Here is a 21,991-nt window from a genome sequence, read left to right as displayed (position 1 = left end):
ATTTGTGAACACTTATTTCCGCATGCCACTCAACTCTAGTCTGGAACACAGTGCTACAAACTCACACGGGACCCTTTTTGTAATGGTGCTCAAAACACAATGCATATGGATTGCATCTGTATGAATCACCTCAATAGGAACACATAGTATCTAGCCTATCATGGGAGTCTCTGCATTTAAAAATGCATCCAGAATCACATATGTGTGAACCAGGGTGGCTCTATTCACACCTGGGCATTTTGGGATCATGGCAAAATTGCTGTGATCTCAAAGTTCAGGTACCATTATTTTCAGTGGCATCTAAAACGTGGTGTTGTTTTGCCATGATTGACACCTGGCAAATCACATCACGTGAAGCTTGTCACCCAAAAGTTACCATGCCTTGGGCCTTGACAACCCACGCTATGCAAAACCTGGCTCCTAACTTTTTGTAGGCTCCTGGATTCAGAGCAAATTTGTCGAGCCCTTATTTAATCAGAAGGTGACATTTTGTGTTCCTCAATGGACTCCAAGAAAAAGATTTTACAGTGAGTACAAAAATCCTTTTATCTGTGTATATTACAATGCAGATTCTGAGTGCTATTGAGTCTGTACTAGTCTACCTGCCTCCATTGGAGTTTGCCTATTTGCCAGTTTGTACATGTGTTTTGCAAGCATCCCCCATAGAAATGATTGGTATCTATCATGAGAGCAGCTCTTGTGCTTTGCTGAGCACTGAATACAACTTAGACACTACTTGAGTATTCTGGATGTGTTCAGGGTTCAAATATATAGAAAATCATTTATCAGTTAGCAATCTTGTCTTGTAGCGTAGGAGTCTGCTATTCCTGTGTTTATGTGAGTTTCCCCAAGTTCTTAGGTTTCATTTCATAATCCAAAAGCATGCTGGCATGCCCTCACTGGTCACCAGGACAGGAAGTCACCCCTTGACTTTGGTAGTGAAATCCACACTAGAGATTCTGGAGTTAGCAGAGCCTCATAACTGCAACTGACTCTTGCACCCTTCCTTGCCCTACATTGGGAAAACATCCCAATGTTGGCAGGCATACCCACATTTCCACAAAAGGCTGTTAAAGTGCACAGAAGTTAGAGCAGGGAGTTCTTGGTGTTGGGGTCCCAAAATGATAAAATAATCCAAACCCTACCAATAAAAGAATGAACTGGTTCTTTAAAAATCCATCCATTTTTTGACCAGCGGCATTTAGAATGTTTACTCTTGAAAATTCAAACTATGAATTGTGGCTTTTAAGCAAAAATGTATGCAGTTGTGGGTGTTTGCAGCTGATTATATGTTGGAAATATTCAGTTTTTTTTCTTTTAGTTGTAATCCATTTTTGGTGCCTTAAACTCCTGTGCTCTAATCCCACGCTCTTCCCCTGTCCCTTCCGCTCCCTGCTCACTGTCTGGCAGCTTCTCATTAAGGTATGACAGAGGTCTGGAGTTTTCTTTTCATTGCAGGTCATGCTTGGCTGGTTCCAGAAAGAAAGGCCTGTAAGCCAGGCAGAGTCTCCTACAAAGCCAGGAGGGCATTGAAATGAGCTGAAGTGCATTTAAAGCGGAGTTCCACTCACACTGTAAAAAAATAAAAGTCAGCAGCTACAAAAATTGTAGCTTCTGACTATTAAAAAACACCCACTCACCTGTCCCATGATCCCGCAGTGTCCTCCCCGCAGCCCATTTCATTGGCCGTCCTGTGTTCCAGGCGCTGGCATCTTCAGTGTGGGCACCCGTCTGTGACAGCTTTCGGCTTCACAGCCGGGTGCCCACTGCACATGCGCGAGTAGTGCTGCGCTTCCTGAATGATCCTGTAGTCTTCTGGGACCTGTTACGTGTCCCAGAAGGCTACGGGGAGGGAGGGTAGGAGGACAACTTCCGCTTCCAATTGCCTAGGCGATGGCAGCGGAAGTGGGAACGGGTACCTGTCAATTTTGGGTTGCCAATCCTTAATGGGGAGCGGGGGCCCAGTCTTTACAGCGGAATGTCCCTTTTTGGGTGGAACGCCTCTTTAACATTGCTTTGTAGTATTGCTGCAGGTGGACAATTTGGCTCTCTTGGAGAATCACCCAGACAGATTCCTCTTACCTGGGAAAGAACAGCACCACTTTAACGCTGCCAAGAGGACCATATTAAGTATTAAAAATACATTTAAAGGGTTTGTTCACCTTTACCAAAAAACTGCCTATAAGGGGCACCTGCAGATAAAAACAAACTGCAGCTTTGACCAAAATGCAATAATGCCCTTCCTGCAGATATAGGCCATTTACATAAGTCATGACATGCCTAGTTATTTCTGTTCACCTTGACTGTCACAGGAGTGAGCTCTCAAATGCTGAGCTCAGAGCTATTGCATCAGGGGAGAATATGAGGGGGTGTGAACCAGAGAAAGAGCTTGGTGCTGTGATGGTGGAGGTGAACAGTAATAGCTAAGCATCTCTTAGCAACAACGTAGGAGTTTTCCAGTCAGGCTTCATGATGTACGTAAAAGGCCTACACATATAACAAGGGCATTATTCAACTTTAGTCAGAGCTGCACAGTTTGTTTTATCTACAGACATCCTTTATCTGCATAGGCAGCCGTTTGCTAAAGGTGAACTATGCCTTTATAAACCTGAATAATGCACTATATGATTGTATTATAAAACTCCACTCTGTAGTTTATATGTAGAAGGATTCTCTGACAAAGGTTTTACGATAGAACCCCACCAGAGTGACCTGAAGATCTTTGATTTACTACTTTGAACATTTCCTTTGCTAACTTTTGGAGAATGTGCAGGTTAGAAAAACAAAATGTAAACAAACATATGAACTATTGCTTTGCACAACTTTGCATGGAGATTGTATGCTTTCTGCTTGTTCCCAGTGTTTATGCTTTTAGAACCCCAAAAAACCAAGCTGCCTACCCATATTGGTCCTAGAGCATGTATGAGTTTGGAAGGGACATTAGGCTGTAAGCTGTTTATGGACAAGGTCTGGTGGGAATGTTTATGTGTACTGTGCAATGTGTCAATCATTCTGTAAAAACTGCCAATGCTGACCAGCGATAACTGTGCTAATCTCATACAGTCCACTCAATTTAGCTTCAATAGCAATCCCAGGCAACAAGTCAAAGCATTCAATGAGGTGCTAATGCTATTGAGTAAACAAAGTTGTCATGCTTAAGTTAGAAAAGTCCTACAATTTACCCAAATCTGAGTTCTGAATAATCCCATGCAGAATAAGTACACAGACCTTCATACAGGATCTGTGTGAGGGAAGTAGGAGTCTACGGTCTATGGTTTTTTTTTGAGTATCTTCCTTTTTCCAACTTAATCAAATACAACTTAATCAAATAAATGTCTTAGTACTTTTGTTTGTATTCAGCAAAGAGGATGCTCCTGCTTCACCAACAGGTGTGTTCCAGGATCACCAGATTACAGACAAAGGGGAGTGTGGTAGATTGGTGTAATAAAGCAGTGCCTGGAGGAACAACTGAACTCCTCCACAGGTAGACTCTGTTCCCAGTATGGTTCTTATTTTAAGTTGGCTGTAGTATATCTTTAATCTACATTTTAGTATTAATTTACCGCAAGGCCGTGCAGGCAGATTGTGAAGGACATTCACAGTGTCCTGTTTAAAACTGCAGCCTTTCTTCACTCTGTGCCTTGCAACTTCTCTCCCTGAGATCTATGTACAGTATGTCTGCTGCTAACTGCTCCTATTGACTTCAGTGAGCATTGTGTGGGTCAAACTTATAGTATTTATGAGTGATTAGAGGAGTGTATAACTGGACCACAGAGAGAACATTGGAAGCTTGGCACCAGATTTTCCAAGCAGCCAAATTCTTCTGCCCTCCCCATGTTGTAGGAGGTTAGGTACTCTATTTTGTTATTGATATTTGTGTATTTATTTATGTAGTGTTGCTGATGCACCTTAAAGTGTATGTTACCCCAACATTCATATTCCTGACATGTGCCTCTTGTACCATGTATCCCATTCTGTATTACTTTCTTTGTGTGAAAATACCTGGTTATCCTTCCAGTCCCCCTGCTTTCATATTTCAAACTGACCATGCTAGACATGAGAGCACATCCAGTCCAGCAAGGCCGGTTTTCTGGCTATGCTGGCGTCACAGCCTGCTTGTCTTCCATTGGCCATGGCCTGTGCTGACACGCCTCCACCCCCCGCACAGCTAATCACTGGGAAGATCAATGTACTGCTGTCCCACTGCCTCTTGCTCACACGCCCCCTTCAGTCTTCACCCCCATCTCTCTCAGCCCCTTATGCAGCTGAGAATATCACTCCTATATTTTTTTTTTATGTGTTTGAATGTATGTGTATATATATATGTTTTGGTTTGCACTTCTATTTTAAACTGAATGGGTTGTTTTAACAGGTAAGGGTTCACATATAGTTTACTATATACACTGAATATTGAAAGTATTGAGAAGAATTGAGAGCTGTATGTTTTTATGGTAACATAGCTCTGTGTAACATGTCACTTGCATGTTACTTGTCTACACGTAGATATCTCTAATTCAGTACCTGAAACATTTCTAGAATGTCTTCTACCCCAGCAAGGAGTTAATCTTTAGGCTAACCTATTGACTGGCTTTGGCACTTAGATCACAATTTAGTTATCCTAGACAGGATCAATGCGAAACCCTTTAAAGTAAGACATGCCTGTGGATTTACAACAGTTTAGAAGCATCATGTAATTCCCGCCACTAACTTTTGTTTTATAGAAGGATCAAGATCATGTTCACATACAATGCTGCTATGTTTTCCTAAATATGAATGCTTGTTTATTAAAATTCATCATAAAGTGTAAGTACATTATTTATGTATAAATTCAGTAATCCTTACCATCCAATCAGAATTCATTTTCCTGAAGGCAGACCAGTGAAGGTGAATTCAAACTGGATGACATGAGTTATTGTGGATTATGCTGAACAGCCTATTCACACCATTATTATTTTAATTTTTATGCATTCTACATAAGCTAGAAAAACTATCTTGGAGATTGTAGCCAACATGTTTAGTTAACATGAGGAAAATATCATGTTGTTCTATGCAGTTCTTTTTCATGCAAAGAGTTTCAACCATCTGGCACTTCCAAAAAATGCTGTAAGAGGTAGATTTGGGCTTTGCATGATGTTGAACGATTCCAGCACTTACTACATCAGCGTAAAAAGGTGGGGCAGCCAATGCTGTAGACATAGTTATGATTTTGTTATCTTCTATTTTTTTTTTCTTTTGAAGATTGGTAGCAATAGAAGACATATACATGTCCATGCTTTCATTGAGAAGTGTTACATTGGGTTGGTCATGGTAGATTGGCAAGTCCTTCAGGTGGATGGTGTTAGATCAGCCTTTCTCAAGCAGGGTGCCCAGGCACCCTGGGGTGCCTTGAGGTTTCTTCAGAGGTGCCTTGGCAAAATGTCTAAAAATTGCCCAAAACGTTTATACAAGCCAGCGGGTGGAACAAGCCTTCCTTTTAGTTACACAAAGTTACAGGTTTTCATTCTGTACCATTAGGACCTTCTAGCCGCCGGCATCCTGACAACCAATGACATCATCAGTTGATAAAGAGGATGTCAGCTGCCTGCACAGCATCCTAGTTTGACCCTCCCCTGCCCCTGTCAGTCAGTGCTGGGGTCACATTAGCTCAGTGATGGAGAAAAACTGGGGGAGAAGAGAAACAATGGAATACTAGTCAGTACCAGTGTGAAAAAGTGTATTTGCTTTGGAAGAATAAATCACCTCTAATGTTGGGTGTCCTACATGTGTGGATGTTGCTGTGCTATATAAAACTATTAGAATAGTTTTTCACATTTTAGAATGGGGCGCCTCGGGACTGTCCATAATTTTAAAGGATGCCTTGACTGAAAAAAGGTTGAGAAACACTGTATTAGATGAGTAGGGAGCTATTTTTTTTTAGCTTTCTTTATCAGTGCTACCTCTGTAAACAATGATTTATTGTCCCTCTGTAAAACATCCTGGTATATAAATATTTTATTTAGTAGTTCATTTGATGCAAAACTTTTTAATGCTATGACTGAACAGGAGAATGCTACAAGATTGGATGCTCATAGATGTTTACAATGTTTTTTTATGCTGTACCATCAAAATGTGCAATTTACTGGAAACACATGAACTTAGTCTCTTGGAATGGTGACCATATACCTCGGGCTATATACTGTAGGTAGGTGTGACTGGCAGGTGTCCACAAACATTTGGCCATATATTTTTTATAATGATTGTTGCTATTTTTAAAGCATATCTATGGCCAAAATGTGAAATCATTTATTCATTTCCAAATTGTATTTCAGTTATTTCTAGTATACTGCTATTTATCTGAACGATCTTGAAGTCTGTAAACTTAGTTTGTCAAGTTCCCCCACATTTACTTCCTTTGAATTTTGTGATATGTATTCAGCATGTCCTAAGAGTAGGCATCGCTGTCTCACATTTCACAGAGCCTGCCTTCTGAACAACAGAGGTGATTAGAGGGGTTCCAGGAGGTGGAGTCAGTACAGAAATCACAGCTTGCAGGCAGCAAGGTACCATGGGATATGTAGTCCTTAGAAATGGAAAGTAAACAGGGGAGGGGAAGCTTCAAAGCATGCAGGGAATCTAGGAAGTTGCAGAAATAGATGTTCTGTGGACAGATAGCACTCACAACATGAAAGTAAACTTATATGCTCCAAGGAGCAGGGCCCTCCTATCCCTCTTGTATTGAACTGTATTGTTGCTGTATTGTCTCCCATTATATTGAAAAGCGCTGAGCAAACTCTTGGTGCTATATAAATCCTGTATAATAATAATAATATTAGATTGTCAAACTGATGTTTATATTGTTACTACAATGCTGATGTAAAATGAAAGTGTATGCTGTGAATCCTTTACATTTAGATGTTGTGATTTGGCTGTTCTAACACCTCCTACTTCAGACTTGCCTGCTCCATTGTAGTTGGATTATCTGAAGTACCTTGCTGCTAGCATTCTGACATTTTTCCTGTCTAAATGTTCATGTGTCCCTATGTTTGGGGGGGGGCAGTAATAAGTATGTCAGTCTTATGAAATGCAATAGCAGGGCAAGAGAATATACTGATGCCTGGCCCTGTGTATACAAGCCTTCTGTGGGTCTGGGAAAGAGCTGTGGGGGCAGATTTCCATAGAGCTTGCTGTCTCAGCCAGTGTTATTCTGGGCTCAGTGAGTTATGTGTTTTGGGCTGTGTGAATTGATTGCTCTGTTTATTTATCAACAGGATACGGGCGCACTGGGACTTAAACATCTCCTTTCAAGACACCTCTTGCAGGTATCAGGCTTTTTTTCTTCTTTCTGTGTATGCTCATTCACATCTTGTCAGCCATGTCATTTTTTTTTTTTGGTGCTCAAACATCACTCAATCATTAATTTCCATGAGGTTGTTGGAGGGACAAACTGGCTTCTTTATTGTCACAATGAACTGGTTGACCTGTTGACCTCACCATGGATGATGTCATAAATACGTTTACTGTACAGCAGGAATAAGAGATCCTTATCTCTTTCACCTGGGATATTGTCCATGTCCTGAGCTTTGCCTGATGTGGTTTTAGACATAGGAGCAAAATACCTGAATAGTGAGAGCAGGAATCTTCAGGTAAAGCATGGTGAATATTTTCCAAATATGTTACCATCAACCAACTGACTATCATGACATTTATGGAAGATATAAAAACATCAATAAAGGCAGTTATATATTCAGAATAATTACATTTATTTGTAAATCCAACACTGGTAATTACCTAAATTTGACTTGATTGTAACCTCTTATAATTCCCTATGTAGTGGACTTGAAGATTGTTGAGCTGCACTAACTATTCTACATGCAGATATACTGACAGAAGGAGAGAGCATTCTGCTGAGGTCATCGCTCTACTGCTGCTCCTTTGCTGCCCAATCTCAGGCTGTTTTGCTCAACTTCAGTAGAAAAAAGTCAGGTCCCTATTCTGACTGTGCTGTCTGTAATGCCTGGTACACACTATCAGTGTTTTTTCGTTCAACCTAGCGGGCTGAACAGAAAAAAAAAAACCACAGAAGGAGGAGCTCTCTCTATTAACTTTCTGATGTTAGTACATCGATCTCCTCGCTGAGCAATTGTGTTCTGACAGGAAGACTGATACCCCCCACCCCTGCCAAAACACACTGGTCAGCCCTCGCAGCTGTTGGCTACCAGCATTGATCAGATGCTGATTGGATGTTGGTTTTCCAGCATGCCCTTTCAACAGAAGTTTGGCCAGATTCTGTTGGACAGGCTGGTGTACACACAGGCTTAATGTCTGCCGTTTTTTGTTGAATCAGCCCATATTCGGACTGTGTGTACTGACTTTTAATATAAGGACACTTGCATGTCTAGGTGTCCGGCGATGTTCGCACCCAAGCCGATTTCCTTAATCCTTTTTTGGTGCAGGCACGAAGGGAAACCATCAGTAAAGCCTTCTGGCTTCACAGCCAGTTTCCTACAGTGCATACGTGAATGGCGCTTTGCTTTGTGATTGGTCCCACAGTCTTCTGGGACCTGTGATGTGTCCCAGAAGACTGCAGGGGTAAGGAGGAAGGGCTGGAGATTGCTGTGGCGAACTCAGCCGGAGGTGGGAGCAGGTACCTGCCAAATTCAGGTACCCGCTCCCTTCCCCCCCAAAAAAGTGCCAAATGTGGCAGTGGAGGGAGGATGCCAACAGGCGGAGTTTCCCCTTTTGGGTGGAGTTCCGCTTACCTAAATCTCAAGACAATACAGACAAAAATACAAAGCCTTTGGCAGCAAAAACAGATCCTGTTTACACACTTTAAAAATGGATATATTTTTATTCACTATATAATTAACACATTGCAACACCAACCCGTTTGACAGATGAAGTTTGACTGCAATTCCCAGTCACACTAAATGTACAAAGTGAAGCCAATTAAAGTAGTAGGGAGAGTTGTCAATCATAACAACAGCTTTACTTCTAGATGATCCTGGTAGGAGGGCCCTGCATACTGCAGGGATTCCTCATACTGGGAGGCATCCTTCCACTTGCTGATCACTTCCAAAGGTCACTAAAGCACAAACTGAGGTGGGGGGTGCTTTCATGCTATTGCTTTTCTCTGTTCGTTTTAACTTCAAATTGTTCAGATTCGACATGTATTTTAAAATGCAATGTAGAATGTAGCAGTCACATTTACAGCCACCTTTCATATTATTTTTTGTGTTGACATACAGTATAAGTGAGGCCACCATGTTGACTGTCAAGCATGAAAGGTCCTTGCGAAAACAAAAGTTTGAGAACCATTTAAGGGGTTCCATATGAGACTCTGTAATGGAGCCAACAGAGCTTCAAGCTCTAGTGGGGAGATATCGCTGTTGGAGTCACTTTGAGGAAGAAGCAGCCAGTGGTTTATTTATCTCCGCAGCAGTCATCATGGCTGATTTATCAGTTTCTGATTGAAAACCCCTTTAAGTTTCTACCAGAACACTATATGAATTGACCTGGGACATGATACATAGAAGGTAATTGTGCCCAATTGAAACCAAGACAGGGAGCACAGCGGAGCATAAAGTAAATACATCTGCATAAATTAAATCTTTAGGAATATTAGAGTATTTAGAACCTACAGGTGGTATAATGTTATTATTTTAACAGTTTGTATGTAGATTTGAAGCTATAAAGCAAATGCATTGTGGTTTTGGTCTGCAGCTACACTACATCTTTTGTAGTCTGGAGTAAATTCTTTGTGTAGGGAATACATTTTAAGTAAGCTGGTTTAGTTAGGCGGCATTCCTTGTTACAGAGCCAGCAGTCTTTGCTGCTGTGTGCAGAACTGATGGATTCTCAGGGTTACTTATCGCTGCCGTTCCAGAAGTCTGCATTATACGAGAGGCGCCTGACGCCGAGGCCAATTTCACACCATTCTAATCTGTCCACCTCTTGTGTGAATCAGCAGGGGCACAGCGGCCTTTTTATGTTTAAGAGGGCGTCTCGTGAATTACATTCTGAGAACTGAGAGCTTCAATATCTTAGCGACTTTGGCTTCTAATATTTCAAGCCAGGTCCTTAAAGGAACGCTCTCATCAGAAATGAACTTCTCCTTCATATATTAACTGAAGGATCATTATCTTCAAATGCATGCCTTTGCATTTCGCTCATACAATACAACCCGTACAGTCCATTTGTCCTATGCAGATTACCATAAATTATTTCATCATGCAATGCAGATATTCTAATAAAAATGTGCATGTTGTGTATTATGTGTTAAATTCAATAGAGGTGGAACTGTTTTCTTTCTGTTACATTTGGTTCTGTTGCTTCCTATATGCAAAAAGCTTGACATGACAGACATAGGGGGTTGCCACTGTTGAATTGTTCAAGTTGGCTGTCATTCTGGTCCTTCATGAGTTTACGAGCCAGTAACCTGAAACAAGCATGTGCACATCAGGAACCCCAACACTTCATTGATGCATGCTTTTTCTGATTTAGCAACTTCCTGAAAAAAACTCAATGATGACAGTCCCACAATGTGTGCAATCAATAACAGGTCAGCAATGGCAACTTTCATACTCTAAAAAGGTTACCTTTAAGAATTTAAATTGAAAGAATTCTGCAGCTGGATTAAATATAACTGTGTGCAGTGCAAGCAAGATTGAAGAGAAGGCACTCTAGGGGTCCTTGCACATAAACACAGTAATCTTGTTGAGGGCCCTGGGAACCCTGAGACCAAGTGTGCCAAGTTATTGCACAACCTCCAATCCAGAAGCTTTGCTTTGACAAGCCTCCACTTGCTTCCTGGACCTCCACATTTGTGTGTGAGGACACCCATTGCAACTTTGGGTCAGTAGTGGGTTAGGGTAGATGACAGCGAGTATGTCTTCCTCCTAACACTCAAAATGGTTTGATAACTATATAAAAAATACTAATATATCATCAATATGCAAATAATGTGCAGGCTTCAGTACTACTGAGGTGGTACTTCCTTAGTTACCTAGCTCAGCTTGGTACTTGTTTTCATACCTATGCATAACAGGGCTGTTTGCAGATTATTTATGATACAGAAATATGTGAGTGGCAGAATATGGCATTAAGTTAATTTGGCATTTAACTAACTTCCATTAATATATGTTCATTGAATAGGTAACATACAGTTAGGACCATATATATTTGGATACGGGCACAATTGTCATACTTTTGACTCTGTATGCCACCAGAATAAATTAAAACCAAACAATCCAAATGAATTTGAAGTGCAGACTTTCAGCTTTTATTCAAGGGGTTGAACATACATATCAAGTACAAATATTAGGAACTGCACCCATTTTTATACACAGTCCCTCCATTTTCAGGGGTTCAAATGTAATTGGACAAATGAATATAATCATAAATAAAATGTTCATTTTTAATATTTTATTGAGAATCCTTTACTGGCAATGACTGGCTGAAGTCTGGAACCCATGGATGTTACCAAAGACTGGGTTTCCTCCTTTCTGATGCTTTGCCAGGCTCTTACTGCTGTTGTCTTCAGTTGTTCTTTGTGGGTCTTTATTCCTTTAGTTTTGCCTTCAGCAACTGAAATGCTTAATTGAGTTGAGATCAGGTGATTGACTCGTCCATTGCAAAATATTCCACTACTTTTCCTTCAAAAGCTCCTAGGTTGCTTTTTGCAGTGTGTTTTGCATCATTGTCCATCTGTACTGTGAAGCGCTGTTCAATGAATTTTGCTGCACTTGGCTGAATCTGGGCTGATAGTATCACTGCAGAATTCATCTGGCTGCTTCTGTCTTCTGTCACATCATCAATAAACACCAATGACCCAGTGCCACTGGAAGCCATGCATGCCCATGCCATCACACTGCCTCCACCATGTTTTACAGATGACATTGTGTGCTTTGGATCATGAGCTGTTCAAAGCCTTCTCCACACTTTTTTCTTCCCGTCATTCTGGTACAGATTCATCTTAGTTTCATCCGTCCAAAGAATGCTTTTCTAGAACTGGTCTGGCTTTTTTTTAGATCTTTTTTGGCAAAAGTCTAATCTGGCTTTTCTATTCTTAAGGCTTATGAATGGTTTGCACCTTGTGGTGAACCCTCTGTATTTGCTCTCGTGAAGTCTTCTCTTGATTGTAGACTTTGACCATGATAAGCCCACCTCCTGGAGAGTGTCCTTCACTTGTCTGGATGTTGTGAATGGGTTTATCATCCACCACTGTTGTCTTCCGTGGACATCCATGCCTTTTAATGTTGCTGAGCTCACCAGTTTGTTCTTCTTTCCTCAGAATGTACCAAACTGTGCCTAATGTTGCTGCTATCTCTCTGATGGATTTATTGTTGTTTTAGAAGCCTTAGAATGGCCTGTTTCACTTGCATGGACAGCTCTTTTGAATGCATGATGTAGGTTCACAACAATAGATTTCAAATGCAAATACCACACTTAGAATCAACTCCAGACCTTTTGCTTGCTTAATTGATGAAGAAATAATGAAGAAGTAGCCAACATCTGGTCGTGAAACCGCTTTTTATTCAATTGACCAATTACTTTTGGTCCCCTGAAAAAGAGGGTTGGCTACTCTTAAAAGTTGTAATTCCTAAACCCTTCCTCCAATTTGGATGTACATACCCTCAAATTAAACCTGAGAGTGTGCACTTTCAGCCCATATTCATTATATAACTATAGTTTGAATATGCTTTGGCAAATACCTGAAAAAAACTAAAATTTGCCTGTGTCCAAATATATATGGACCTAACTGTAGGTCTTTCAAAGCTAATCACAGCTAGCAATTTACATGCTGTCCTATTATTTATTCAGGCAATACAGGGAATAGGGATGATCTATACAAATCAGGGGAACACAACAGTGTAAGGAGATTGCTTCTTAATTGTACAGTTTTATATTATATATATATATTTACACAAATTTAGAAATGAGTTAGTCATTTCAAATACCAAAGCAAGTGTGGAGGAATAAAAACCAAATTCAGTTTGATCTTTAAGCTTTCTGATCTATATGCACATTCTACTCCATTAGTACATCACTCCCACAATATGGAAACTTTACTTGTAGGCTGCAGAGCTGAATAAATTAATAATATATAGCTTTTCCCCTAATTGCATCTATAAAGGGTTAAAAGATGCTTCTTGGCCTAGGTGCCCATCTTAAATCCTGACCCTAATCCCTCCCGTCTTATCCTCACGGGGGTCATTGTGCCCCAGCAAGCTGTGCGCTTACAAAAGGGGCTTACACAGCTTTTCCCTTGCCGTAGAGGACTAGTTTCAGCTCTGCTTGGCCCTCCCACAGCTGTCATATCCATAAAAGCGATCCCTTCAGCCTGTGCTGACTCAGAGTGCTGCGTCTTACCAGGTCTTTTTACGGGGGTGTCACCTTCTCTTATCACCCTGCACAGAGGTGATGGGTTGCTGGAGAACATTACAGCTCCCTGTATGCTTGTAATGCAGTGCTTGTGCCCTCTGCCTGCTAGCGACAGATGATTAATTCTGAACTCCCACCATGGGGCTTATTTACCACTTTGTGGCCGATGAAACGGAAAATGCTGGAAGCTGTGATAGCCAAACAAATAAGAAATTTATTAAAGAAATGTATTTAAGAAATGTTAGTGTCTTTTCATAAAACACTTATTTTCAAAAAGTTTTGTTAAATGCCTTTCTAATTAATTAACCTGATTATTAAAAGTAACTTGCAAAAAAATTGACAGGTCTTTCTGTGCCTCATAGCAAAATTCCACATTTGTTTACTATCTATGTAAAAGACAGATCATTTTATTTATACATAATTCACTAAGTTTTATAAGAAATGAATGGAAAAAAACATTGTTTCCTAGGGTTTACTAATTTTTATAAAGATGTTACAAAGTTGTGCTCCAGCTTATAGGGCTCATTCACATCCGCATATCACTGCACCGCAGTACGTCGCTACGTGCTGCCATGCATTATGTTTTAATAAAGTTAAGAAGGAAAAAAAGTAAAAATTGTAATGTGTTACAACGCATTGCACTGGCCTTGTACAACGTATACCAGCATGCGTTTTACAGAGCATAATGCGCCCCATCTGGTTTGAATATGCCCTTAATGTGTTTATAATACCAACGTTTATATCCCTGATCCATATTTTCAACAGGCCCGGGCAAATAGAAATGTACATATAGTTTATATGCATGTGCAATTCTGTGTTGAGATTGTTCAGTGTTAGATGACTAGGACATAACATCCAAAGGTCTTTAACCAGCTTAATTGCTGAAAAGGCCAAGATTGTTTTTCTGTTTTTGTTATTGTTAAATAGATTTGTACATTAGCCACTAGAGGGAGTAACTTGCAATTCTGCCTCTAACTATGAGCTATCAGCCACACATGGAGTGCATTGTTTTCAAGAAGTCAGGTTAAGTAAATATTTGCTTTGAGTGAAGTGTGTCACTGCAAAGCAGTGGACCCATGTACCTAGATAATAAGAAAAAAAAAACAAGATTTTTTTAAACCATTAACACATTTTGATAAGGTTACTCAAAACAAATTTTTTTTTTATATGTTTAATTATAAAGAAAAAAACATTGAAAAGGCTATACACTCCATTCTTCACTTTGAATGTTTTCATTCTCATTCATACCCACAAAAGGAGGTATATAGATCTTAGCTCCTAAATAGAAAAAAATTCTGAAACGTGTCTATTTTTAAACCAATACTAATGCACCATATTCCACGCTCGCACACACAGACACTCGCAGAGATAACGATCTCACAAACACATGCTGGCGGGGATCTTCAGCTTCATGCGCACGCTCTTGGGGATAATCAGACTCTCTCACTTCCTCCCGGAGCTGTTGGAGCTCCCGCCCCCAGTACCATTTATCGGATTTTATTTTCGGAGGTGGGAGGCAGCAGGGTCAGGGTGATTGGTTTCCTTATTGATCTGTGCGGCTCAGTATAATCCCTGCAGCTGCTGGGAGCTCGTTAAAGGATGGAGAGAGGCTGAGAGGGCTTTTACTCTTTATTTATATGTCTCCTCCACTCATATTTTATGTAGGGGGAAGTGTCTTTTTAAACTTGGTACTTTTTATAGAAGCCTTGGTAACTCTTAATCTGCCAGGATAGACAGCCAGACTTGGTGGGAGCGCAAGACTCTATAACTTGCTTAAAAACTTTTTTCTTTTTTTTTCTTCTCTAATTTTTGGCTGTGACAAAAACACAAAAACTCTGTTATGCAGTACTACAGCACAGTGCTCTAGAGCAAAATGCTATATTGTCTTATTACTAGGGATGCATTGATACCGTTTTTTTTATCGGTGAGTACGAGTACTGATATTTTAAGGTTAGGTACTCACTGATACCACTTACCAATGTGTTGTGGTGTGATTTGCGTCATTACAAAATGTATGGACGCAAATTGCACTGCAAAGAATAGCATGCGATTCGAACAGGAATGGACTCCTGTCCAAATCACAGGTGGTTTCCCCACTGCTTCTGTGTGAACCCAGGCGGTCATATCCTGAGTTCACACAGGAGCGGTGCAGGAGGTTTCCCGAAGCAGAGAGTGGGCAAGTGGGGATGTATATTACGGTGGCAGATACTCCATATTCTCAGTGGTAGGAGAGAAAACGGCGGTGATTTGAAATTCCCACTGCTTTCTTTCCTCTCCTTGCAGGGATGACCATTCAGGCTAGAGGGTTTTTGATTGTTCAGCAATGTCACATGGACAGTGCTGACCAATCAGATGCAAGGAGAGGAGAGAAAGCAGTTTCACAGGTCTGGCAATTTGAAATCCCGGTGGATTTCTCTCTTCTCCTTGCAGTAATTACAGTGCAGGCTAGACGGCATCTGATTGGTCAGCACCATCCAATAAAAAACCCTCTAGCCCAAACTGTCATCCCTGCAAGGAGAGGAGAGAAAGCGACAGGGATTTCAGATTACCACCACTTTTCACTTTCTCTTCTCTTCTTCAGCTGAGAATATGGAGCATCTGCCTCCGTAGTATACATCCCCACACACCCACTCTTCTCAGCATGGCATCCCTGCAGCGAGGTTTCCTGCACCGCTCCTGTGTGAACTCAGGCTATGACAATCCTGGGTTCATACAAGAGCAGTGGGGAAACCAAATGCGATTTGGACAGGAATCATATTCCTATTCATATCACATGCTAATCCTTTGTGGTGCAATTTGTATTAACGCAAATCATACGGCAAAGTATCGGTTTCCAGTATCGGGGGCATTTTCATGAGTATTCGTGAAAATACTCAGTATCAGCACCGATGCCAATATCTGTATCGGAGCATCCATACAGATGAGAAAACCTTTATCCTGCTTTATCAGGATATACATTATACAGGCAGGTGTTGTATGGACACCTGACTCTCACACCCATACTATATTATTATTATTATTATACAGTATTTATAAAGTGCCAATAGTTCGCTCAGCGCTGTACATTACAAAGGGGGACAGAACAATACCAATACAATGCAAAACATGATGGAGCATAGGATGGAGGGGGAGGGAGGTCGTAGGAGTTGTGAGGGGATAGGGTCGAGGGGGCAGGTGGTAACGCGGGCATCAGAGAGGATCTTGGAGACTTCCTCGATGGTAGTAAGGTCAAAGGTGTGGAGTGTTGGGGGGGGCTTCAGTATGAGGAATGTAGGGTGGGGTGGAAGTGGAGGTCAGAGCAGTGGTGGGGCCGTGGGAGAGGGGTGATGAGGGGGTAGCTGAGTGAGGGGGAACGGGGTTGGAGGGAGTTTGAGCAGCGACGAAATCCCTGCGGGTTATGTCGAGGGGGAGGGGGGGATGAGGGGGTAGCTGTGTGAGAGGGGACGGGTTGAGAGGGCACGTGAGTTGCGGTGATGTCCTTGCGAATTGTGTCAATCTTGTTTTTGAAGTGATTGGCAATCTCAAGGGCAGTGAGTGAGGTGCTGGGTGGAGGTGGGGGTGGCGAGAGTATAGAGTTGAAGGTGGAGAAGAGTCGGTGAGGATTGGAGGAGAGGACCTTGATGAGGGTCAGGAAGTAGGCTTGTTTGGCTGCCTGGAGGGAGGAGGTGTAGGTGAGGAAGGCAGATTTGTAGCGGGTGAAGGCTTGTTGGGATTTGGTTTTACGCCATAGTCGCTCCAGGGCACGACTGTGTCGTTTCAGGGTTTTGGTGTGATCAGTCTGCCAGGGCTGGAGCGGTCGGGGTCTGATGTTGCGTGTGGTTAAAGGCGCTAGTGAGTCAAGGGCTGTTGACAGCGCGTTGTTGTAGGCAGTCATAGCCAAGTCGGAGCAGGACAGGGGGAGGATGCTGTCGTGGAGTTGATCAGCTGCAGAGTGGAGGGGGGCAGGGTTAAGGTTGCGGAGGTTACGGCTGGTAGAAGTGTGACATTTGGAGGGGTAGGCATTGGAGGACGAGGAGATAGAGAAGGTAATCAGGTTATGGTCAGAGAGAGGGAAGGGGGTGTTCGTGAGGTTGTGGGGAGCGCAGCGGTTGGAGAAGACAAGATCAAGGATATTACCGTCGGAGTGGGTGGTGGATTGTATGCACTGTGCAAGTGCAAAGGAGGAGGATAAGTGGAGGAGATGGGATGTGTCCGGGTTGTCGAGGTTGACAGGGATGTTGAAATCCCCAAGGATGATGGTGGGTAACTCAGAGGAGAGGAAGAAGGGTAGCCAGGAGGAAAAGTCATCCAGGAAGCGGGATATGGATCCAGGAGGCCGGTATCTAGAAAAAAAGTTCAGGTGTTACAGTGAAAGAAACTGTTAATGCTGCAGCATACAAAGACGTCTGAAACAATTGTATATTTTCAGCTTAGTGGTAATTAGTGATGTTCTCAGGCATATTTGCATCCTAATCTGAACCCACCTGAGTGAGCCCGCAAGGAAGCTGTCGCCTATAGTGTCACCAGTCATATGTGGCTGAGCCATTCCTTTCCCTACAGTGAAATGTTATACAATGGGCATGTATATATGCGACTGCAGAGCAGGGAATGCCTCGTCCGCATATGATTGGCCAGCCTGTATAGGTGACAGCTTCCTGGCAGCTCATTCAGGTGGGTGCGGATCCAAACACACTGGAGCTCATCCCCAGTGGTAACATTTTGGAGAGGACACTTTTTTTCTGTTCTATCATTACTTTGCCCCTGTGCACAATCCCAGCTCCATAAGGACATGGTTTGAGGAGTTTGGTGTGGAGAAACTCAAGTGGTCTGCACAGAGTTCTGACCTCAACCCTACTGAACACATTTGGATGATTTGGAGCACTAATTGTGAGTCAGGTTTCCTCATCGTCGTTATCATTTCTGGTGATGTATGGATCATCTGGCCAGATCATTCAATAATAAATGACCAAAAGTGTGCTGGACACCCACCACCAGTTATGCTGCTGTCTGTCCCTTTTTCTATACTTGATGATCTTATAACATGAACATGTGAGAGCAGAGGCTTTTTGACGGATAGGAAATCACTGACAAATTTTCATCATGTTGAACAGGATAGTACAAAAGAAAAATTCTCTCAGCGTTTCCTTAATTAATTCATCTGAGAATAGTAATTACCCTTTAAGAAAATGATTGCGCTTGTAGTGGAATCGTGACTACTGTGATCTGGAAGTGAAATACTGAGAAGCTGTGCAATATTTAGAACTCCTGACTACAGCTAAACCCTGCTTCTTTGCGTAACGCCTTCAGAGCATTTGTTTTTGGCCATGGAATATTTTTTTTAATTCCTTTTGTAAATGACAAGTATGACCAAAGATTTTTTGCCAATACTTCCCTTGTGGGTCACATGTGCGTTCTAACTTTTTGCTCTTCTGTGACCCAGAATCAGCTGACAGCAGGCTAAAGCCCACCCAGCTGCCTGATTGACAGCTGGCTCTGGCTTTCAGCACCAGCTCCACCTGCCCTCACGGAGAGTGACTGACAGTCATTGCTCTCTACTTCGGGAAGACTGAGAACTGAATGATCAGCAGCCATGTGACTGCTCAATTCTTGTCATAGAGCTGTCAGGGGACAGTTGTATCATCAGAGCGATGTTGCAGCATGGAGGTGGGTATGGATGTTTGCATTTAAAGTGGAGCCCTGGGCTCCCCTCAAAAAATTAAAATTGAAAGCTAGAAGCTACATATATTGTAGCTACTAATTTTAATATAAGGGCACTTACCTGTTCAGGGGGTCCAATGATGTCCTCAACTGAGTTGATTCTTTAATAGGCTTCGGGTGCTGATACTGGCATTATCAGTAAGGGAAACCAGAAGTGAAGCCTTGCAGTTTCCTAGTGCGCATGCACAAAGCGAGCTGTGCTTTGTGAATGGGCTGCAGTCTTCTGGGACCTGTGAAGAGTTCCAGAAGGCTGTGGTGGTTAGGAGGGGGGCTGAACTTCCGGCTCAGGTCGCTGTGGCGATCTGACCCAGAAGAGGGAGCAGTTACCTGTCAAAACCAAGAATCCCCCCCATCCAAAAAATAAGCGCCAAATGTGGCAGTGGGGGCGGAGAGGAGGCAGACAAGCTGAACTTCCCCTTTTGCGTGGATTTCAGTTTAAGTACTCCAAACTCTTCCTTTCAGACAGGTCATGTCCATACGTAATGTAGGATACAGACAGCAAAATCAACTGCAGGTAATACCTTTGAGACATGGGAATAATCAAGAGCAGAAATACCAAAAGGCCATGGAATATTTTACAAAAAACACTCCTACAGAAAAGTCAGTGTGTTAAAGCAGAAAAGCTGATAATGCATTTGAATTGAGATATGTAAACTTGTGACACTGTATGTTAGTCTGCCCTTCTGTCAGAATTACATTGATTTTTGTACTGGAAAAGCAAAGTTTGGCCTAATGAAGACCACAAGCTGGGAACATTTCTTGACAGGAAGCTTCTGCGTGAGCTTACTAGACTTTAAAGCAAATGGGGGCAATTTACCCTTGTAAAATATGTTTCATTCATTGGGCTACATGACGTATATGTAAGGAATGTTCCTAATGCTGTCCGGCAGAAAAATGTAATTCTAGGAATGGCAGGAATAAAAAGCCTGTATACGTTTTGTAAATCCCTACCACAGAATAAAATAGTTAGGCTCCACTAACTTTCAGTGGTGCAGTAACAAGATTTAAAGTGTAAGTTCACCTTTTCACAAAATATGAAAAGGTGAAGTAACATACTGCACCCTCCCCACACCCCAGTTCCCGCTGTACTTACCTCCATTAATGATTCGCTTTGACTGCCCACATACCAAGTGCAGCAGTCTTGAGATTTGAAAGCTTTGGTTTTCTTCCCCCTCTTTTCTTGGGGATTCTGGGATGGATCATTGCAATTCAAATTAGTCAAGCAGTCACATGCTAGCACTGCCCAATCAGAATCGCTCTGATCTGTCCCAGCATCCCTAAGGAAGTAAGGGGAAGAAGACCGTGGCTTTTGAATTTCCGGACTACTGCATTGGCTGTGTGGGCACTGATAACTAATCATCCACGGAGGTAATTGCAGTGGGGACCGGGGTGGGTGGGAGTATGATGTGTTAGTTCACCTTTTTTCTTTTTTAATGAAAAGGTGAACTTACATTTAAAATCTGTTTGGTTATGGGGGCAGGCAAGGAAAGATGACTGGGGTGACCAAACACAATAAGAATTTGTCCGGTTACTTATGCCAAACATACCTAATGCATTAGTGCATAATAGTCAGGTATAGTCAGGTCAAGTAGAATGGCTCTCATGTTCTATGATTGTTGGTATATGTAGCTGAATTAGGAACCCAGTCTATTTTTTTTTATTTTTATTTTTTGAGTGTTAGAAGGTTAGAATCCAGGGATGCTTGGAGACAGTGGTCACCATGACAGAAAATTAGGAGAAATATTCAAAAGAAAAACACATAGGGGTGGATTTACTAAAGGCCAAAAGTCTGTGCACTTTTTAAGTGCAGTTGCACTCATTTTCCCCAGAGCTTAGATGAGTTCCATCATCCAATCATGTGCAAGCAAAATTGGAGTTTTTTCTTTTTCATTGCACCTGGTTGGGTATTCTTTACAAAGTAACGCTTTACCATGTTTACTAAGCTCTGGGGAAAATTATTGCAACTGCTCTTGCAAAATTCATGGTCTATACGCCTTTAGTAAATCCATCCCATGGTCTCTTAGCTGCTTTCACCTCAATTATCAAATTAAGTCCAAGGCAAAAGTGTGTGTTGTGTGTGTTTTTTTTTTTTCATTCCCTTGTATGTGATTTCACATGCAAAAATACATGCAGCTTCACTTCAGTCACTAAATGGGTATTTTAAGTGAACGTTATGTTCTCCTTTCTATAAATCATTTCCAGTGGCACTAATAAAAAAATCACTGAAGCCTTGACCTTTCCCCACTATAATGAAAATTGTTTTTATTCCTGTTTGTTTTCCCGTTGGGGAAATTACTCTTAACTTCCCATCCCAATGATAACCTCTTACCGTGGCAGGAATAGAGGGGAAAGCTGCTCTGTAGGAACACAGCAATAAAAAAACAAGTGACAGTTTCTGATACTCCCCCACTATATTGAAAACACCAACTCAAATCTACCATGAAGCATGTTTATTATACCTGACAGTCTTAAAGCTGAACGCCTGCCCTACCTTCAGGTCTGCACAGTTGTACAAGCTCCTCTCCTGTATTGAAATTGCTTACTCTTGTTTCACTGCACACTGTAAACATCTTACAGTGTGTAATAGAAGCTGCAGCAATTCAGATAGATTCTGCCTCATTTCCAGGCTGGAAGATGTCTAGCATCATCTAGCTCTACCATGTTCAACCAAACTGTCCCTCGCCTGCCAGCTTGATTCATTTTTCTCAATCATGGAAGCTCAGCATCGCACGTGGGCGTTACCTAAGGCAGTCTACATGCAGCACTCCTCCAGACTGGCATCCACCTATAAAGGCCTAATGATATTTGCATAGCTGATGCAAAAATCCTGCCCACACACTTACCTTTCCTTTTAGTCCTCCACCACACCATTCAGTGCCTGGAGCAGAAGGAGATAACTTGGCACCTCTAGGTATGGAGGATCACATGACCCTCT

General features: G+C 41.9%; 1 protein-coding gene across 5 annotated transcripts in view; it reads left to right on the top strand.

Annotated features, from left to right (window-relative positions):
• SAMD11 (sterile alpha motif domain containing 11) overlaps window positions 1-21,991 on the top strand; it is a 233,920-nt gene that overhangs the window by 105,790 nt on the left and 106,139 nt on the right. For all 5 annotated transcript variants that reach the window (XM_089668419.1, XM_089668417.1, XM_089668418.1 and 2 more), the window contains exon 4: window positions 7,248-7,298. In XM_089668419.1, coding sequence (XP_089524545.1) covers window positions 7,248-7,298 — 51 coding nt within the window. The remainder of the gene's footprint in view (window positions 1-7,247; window positions 7,299-21,991) is intronic.

The sequence above is a fragment of the Staurois parvus genome, unplaced genomic scaffold (genome assembly GCF_062004578.1).
Source record: "Staurois parvus isolate SC_StPar_1 unplaced genomic scaffold, SC_StPar_1.0 ptg000057l, whole genome shotgun sequence".
Taxonomy (NCBI): Eukaryota; Metazoa; Chordata; class Amphibia; order Anura; family Ranidae; genus Staurois; species Staurois parvus.
Note: the sequence above shows the minus strand (reverse complement) of the source record. Positions and strands in the feature narration are given on the sequence as shown.